The sequence below is a fragment of the Engraulis encrasicolus genome, chromosome 21 (assembly GCF_034702125.1).
Source record: "Engraulis encrasicolus isolate BLACKSEA-1 chromosome 21, IST_EnEncr_1.0, whole genome shotgun sequence".
Taxonomy (NCBI): Eukaryota; Metazoa; Chordata; class Actinopteri; order Clupeiformes; family Engraulidae; genus Engraulis; species Engraulis encrasicolus.
The window spans coordinates 3833998-3839177 of record NC_085877.1 but is presented as its reverse complement, the minus strand read 5'-3'; the positions used below and the strand labels follow the sequence as shown (position 1 = coordinate 3839177).

Genomic DNA, 5180 nt, shown 5'->3' with positions numbered 1-5180 from the left:
CCTCCTCTATGACTGAGGTACCCTGAGCATGGTACCGTCCCACCGCACTGCTCCCCATGGGCGCCACTGAGGGCTGCCCCCTTGCACGGGTGAGGCATAAATGCAATTTCGTTGTGTGCAGTGTTCACTTGTGTGCTGTGGAGTGCTGTGTCACAATGACAATGGGAGTAGGAGGAGGAGTTTCCCAATGGGCTTTCACTTTCACCATGTTAAACCTGTTCTGTGTACTACACCTTGGGGAAGCAGAGCACATTTTACAGTCCATGGTTCCTCTCTGAGTTAGGCAACTTATGTGAATTAATAAACACAGGACACTAAATTAGGTGTGATCTAATTGCGAGGGGAAGAATATTTCATTTCAATTTAAGTGGGAAATTGCCATCTGCCGTCCCATTACAGTATATGTTTGTATTGTACCTTTAACTGTTGGCACAGAACAGGAAGTGAACAGCACCACATAACTTCTGGTGAAACGAAACCCATTTCTCTCCATCCATACTTAAAACCAAAACACATCTGTTTGAGAGAGAGAATATAAAATGGCCTCTATTACGATGTCTACTGATGAGTTTAGCTGTTCCATTTGTCTAGACCTGCTGAGGGATCCGGTGACTATTCCATGTGGACACAGTTTCTGCATGAGCTGCATTACAGGCTGCTGGGATGAAGAAGACAAAAAAGGTGTTCACAGCTGCCCCCAGTGCAGACAGACCTTCACCCCGAGACCTACACTGGGTAGAAACACAATGATAGCTGAAGTTGTGAGGAAAATGAAGGACACAAAACTTCAACCTGAACGTAAGATGTCCTCGTTTGCTGGACCGTCTGATGTAGGGTGTGATTTCTGCACTGGGAAGAAGCACAAAGCCATCAAGTCGTGTCTGACATGCTTGGGTTCTTACTGTGAGACTCATGTCCAGTCTCACTATGAGGTTCCCTGTTTGATGAAGCACGTGCTGGTTAATGTCACGAAGATACAAGATCGAATCTGCTCTCAGCACAACAGGATGATTGAGGTGTTCTGTCGCACGGACGAGAAACTCATCTGTTTGCTCTGTTCAATGGACAACCACAGTGGGCACAAAACGGTGTCCACTACTGCAGAAAAAGCTGAAAAGCAGGTAGGCCTAATTTATGTCTTTCTTTTCTTGGTCAAGATTTTTTATTTAGGCCTAATTGCTCATGCATTTTGCAATGCTAAGTGCTTATATTTAATGTTTTTATGTGTTATGTGTTGTCTTAACACTGCATGTCTATACTATACTGTATATCCCTTGTGGAAATAGCAACAAGTCTACAACAAGATATTTCTCTCTATGTTTTGAGCAACATTTATTTATGCATATTTATTCACAGAAAATCTTAGTGACTAAGAAAAAGGAAATCCCAGAGGAAATCCAGAGGAGGACGAATAAGGTGGAGGCTGTGAAAAAGGCTTTAAAAGACTTGCAGGTATTCACTTACCAACAGAGTTACTGTAGAATCTGTATGCTTGTTATTGCACACTTCTCTCTATAAAACTATGGAATTCAGTTTTTGGTCAGTTATACTGACATTAAGCTTTGTTCTAAGCAGGTCAGGAACAATGTCAAAACAAGTTCACCCTTCCTTGTGATACAGTATGTCATATTTGTCGCCTATAGGCCTCAGCACAGGATGCTGTTAATGAAACTGATCGGATTTTCAAAGAGCTGATCAACTTCTTGGAGCAAAAATGTTCTGAGGTGAAAAAGTCCATCAGAGCCCAGGAGAGGGCAGAGGAGAGTCGAGCTGGAGGACTCCTGAAGCAGCTGGATGTGGAGATCACTCAACTGAAAAATCAGGACGCTTCCATTGGCCAGCTCCAATCAGTAGAGGATGCCACTGAGTTTCTACAGGTGACAGAGTTAGAAGTTGTCACTTCATTTTAGCAGCTCTGTCATTGACATGCCTAAATTTAACAATTTGAAAAACTGCTCACATAACAGTAACTGCTGAGAGTAGTCTGATACAAGTTGTCCCTCTTTTACATGGGGTGGCTGTCTTCTTTCATGGGGATATTTTTTTTCACTGGGTACGGGGTAGATTGCCATTTAAAGTGCATCAGTAAAGGCCTGATATATAGGATAACGGGCTTGCCCGTGCAAAGGGGTGGCAAGCACAGTTTGTTGTAACCGAACCTGTAACATCTTGGCAATCAAGTCAAATCTGGATGAAAAACAAATCAAAAAGCTGTTTGCCTTTGATATGAAAGTACTATGTGGGCCTTAATCTGCTTCTGCGGATCATTTATAGAAAATTTGCAGTGTTTGTAGTCAACATTTAGGCAGTCAAATGTAACAGTCTTCGAGTTGGCCATACTCTCTATGTGTGGAATTAACACTTCAATAATTATTGTGTTGTAGAGTTTCCAGACTCATTTTGCCCCAGAGCCCAAGATCCTTCCCAGAGTCACTTTTCAACCACAGTTTTCCTTCGAGAATTTCATGACAGCAGTGACTCCATGCCTGAGGGAGAAAACAAAACAGTTTCATCAGGAAATATTGAATGGTAGGATTTGGATCTCTCCAAAATGATACATTATAAGTCTGTCAGGTTGAAGTCAGGATGATGTATAACTCAAAGGTCATACACAGACATTTTACTAAGGCCTTTTTGACACGAGAACGATTTCAAATTAATATGATATTTTTAGTTTATCGTTTGGGTCTCTTGTCCACATGCCACCAGCGTTTTGGGTGGCATGTGGACAAGAGACCCAAACAATAAACTGATATTTTTTGATAGATCTGGCAATGCTGCCATTCCGGTTTGCCATCTTTACGCAAAGATTAGATAAGGCTAAAGATTAGATAATATAAGGCTACAGGAGGGCCCACTTTGGCTAAATCATCTCTAAAAACATGATTGACCATTAGCAGGGCCTATAATACTGGGGTGCATTTCTCAAATAGTTGCAAACTGCTAGCTGTGCTTACAACGGTCTCTGCTTGTAGTCACAGGCTTCATGGCTGGGGATGAGGTCAAACTGAAGGCCCCTGAGACCATCACCAGGATTTGTCAGACGTATTGCTATCGGATTGAAGATAGTTACAGACATGGTTATCGCAAACAAGAGTGTGGGACCCAGTATGATGTCACTGTCAGTGGTGTGGGTGTAGTACAAGGTAACCCCCTCATTGCTTTAAGTTATTGTTGATGATGTGTAATCATAATAGTAATTCAACTCGTATATTCCCAATAATAACAGATACAAAACATCATTTAATCTTCCATGAGAGCATATATAAATGAAAATCGTTACCATTCAGGAAATGAAATTCTGTAATGTTGCTGACTCAACACTCCTGTCCAGGTGCTGCATCGCCAGGTACCATGACTGTTAACTTCCCTGAGAATCCAGCTTGGATGGGGAGTTCATCACAGCTGGACCTGGTCCTCACAATATGAAGAATCTGGATCACCCAGTTGCTTTGCTGTTGGAGCTACACGAATAGTGGTAGTTTATGTCAATAATTAAGTCAATAATTAAGTCCTTCTGGGACCCTTCAGTTGCTTTCATTTTATTTCAGTAGTAACACGGCAAGATAATGCTAATTATTCGTACTCACCTACAGATAATATAGGCTGTCTGATGTTACTCGAGTGTTCTTTAAATGCCTAGTCTCCACTTTAGTAAGTTTATTCATTGCCATGTTTCATTATAGTCAGTGGTGAAATGTGGCTATGCATATTGTAGGCTAGTTGATGAGGTTGCATCTAGGTGAAGGTGAAAATATTTTCTCCTCATGTTCTTCTCATTATTATTAAAAGTAAAATACTTGTCAGTGCCCATAATAGCAACCCAAGTTGATGTCTGATTGATTTTTTGTGAGAAGTAGACTACTTTGAATATGGACAAGTGACCAGTGCATTAGCAATGACATTTATTTTTTGAGAAAACCACACCACACTATCCATTTTACACGTTTTTTCTTTTCCTTTTTTGACACTTGACACACTTTAATTCACTTCATCAATCAATTCAATAATAATAATACTAATTTTATTTTGTGTGTGTGTCATGTAGGCCAGTGTTTCTCAACCTATTTTTAGGCGAGGCACCCTTTCAATTCATGAGAAATGTCAAAGCACCCCAAACTAACAAGCCATAACATGGCATAAATTTACTATATTGTGCGTAAATGGCAGACGAAAGATTCCACTGACTAAGCCTTAATTTGTTAATTTAGACAAATATATATTCATTTACACTATTCATTTATTAATCACATTTCCGCGGCACCCCTGAGGGGGGCCTGCGGCACCACTGGGTCCCCCGGCACCCAGGTTGAGAAACACTGATGTAGGCTACTGTACAGTATGTGCATAACATATCTGTGTTTATATACTGTATCTGCATGTGTAATATGCAATATTCTTAGTGAGGCCCATCATTTAATGAGTGGGTGTTGATTGCAGGTAATTACGCTAATAAAATATTACAGGATGATCAAATTTGTCAATGGCATCTGTATTTCAACAAAGACTCCGGTAGTTCACTTACAGTATGTCAGGTGGCATCAACTCCTATTCACTCAGAGGGCTGACAGCATTATGTTCTTAAAACACAATGGTGTAGAACCACTTAGGAGTAAGAACCAGTAGGAGATTATGTTGCCTACTTACTGGCTTGAAAATATTGGTATATGGGCACAGGAGATTTCCAAACAGAAGCTAAGGAAAAACAATAAAACTAAACTAACCACTCACACTAAACTCCCCACTACTTTCACACGTCTGCTTTCAAGTATGTTCTCCTCAACTCTAACTAAAAGTTACCCAATGACGTTATTGACCCGTTATCGATAACCCCATCCCTTATCAATACCCGTCCTATCTAATCCCACCCGGACACCTCCCCCCAATCAAACCCCATCCCAAAATTTACAGGCATCTCACAGAATTTTAGAAGACACACGAGGGAGTGGGGAACAACATTCATGCATTGCGCACAGAGAAAAACACACATTCACATACATTCACCATTAGTACAGACAGACAGAGAGACCGAGACAGAGAGGGAATCCTATGGGGAAACACACACAGTCCACTCCAGGGGGCCTCGGCGCTCCAGTTTGGGAAAGCATTTGGAAACTAAGATGCAACTTAGACTGAATGGTGGAGTGGTAACTGAATGAGCCGTATCACAGTACCACTGT

At 41.2% G+C, this 5180-nt stretch overlaps 1 protein-coding gene across 1 annotated transcript; it reads left to right on the top strand.

The window, feature by feature from the left end:
* Positions 1 to 554: 554 nt before the first annotated feature.
* On the top strand, positions 555 to 3429 carry LOC134438030 (tripartite motif-containing protein 72-like). The gene is made up of 6 exons (XM_063187619.1): positions 555 to 1121; positions 1357 to 1452; positions 1644 to 1877; positions 2385 to 2529; positions 2976 to 3146; positions 3335 to 3429. The coding sequence occupies exons 1-6, from the start codon at positions 555 to 557 to the stop codon at positions 3427 to 3429; spliced, it is 1308 nt and encodes a 435-aa protein (XP_063043689.1).
* The last annotated feature ends 1751 nt before the right edge of the window (positions 3430 to 5180 follow it).

Bases quoted from the DNA above. Each gene is read 5' to 3' on its own strand.
- LOC134438030 (XM_063187619.1), top strand. From the start codon at position 555: ATGTCTACTGATGAGTTTAGCTGTTCCATTTGTCTAGACCTGCTGAGG. The intron at 1,122-1,356 runs GTAGGCCTAATT...ATTTATTCACAG, and splicing joins CAGAAAAAGCTGAAAAGCAG to AAAATCTTAGTGACTAAGAA. The intron at 1,453-1,643 runs GTATTCACTTAC...TGTCGCCTATAG, and splicing joins AGGCTTTAAAAGACTTGCAG to GCCTCAGCACAGGATGCTGT.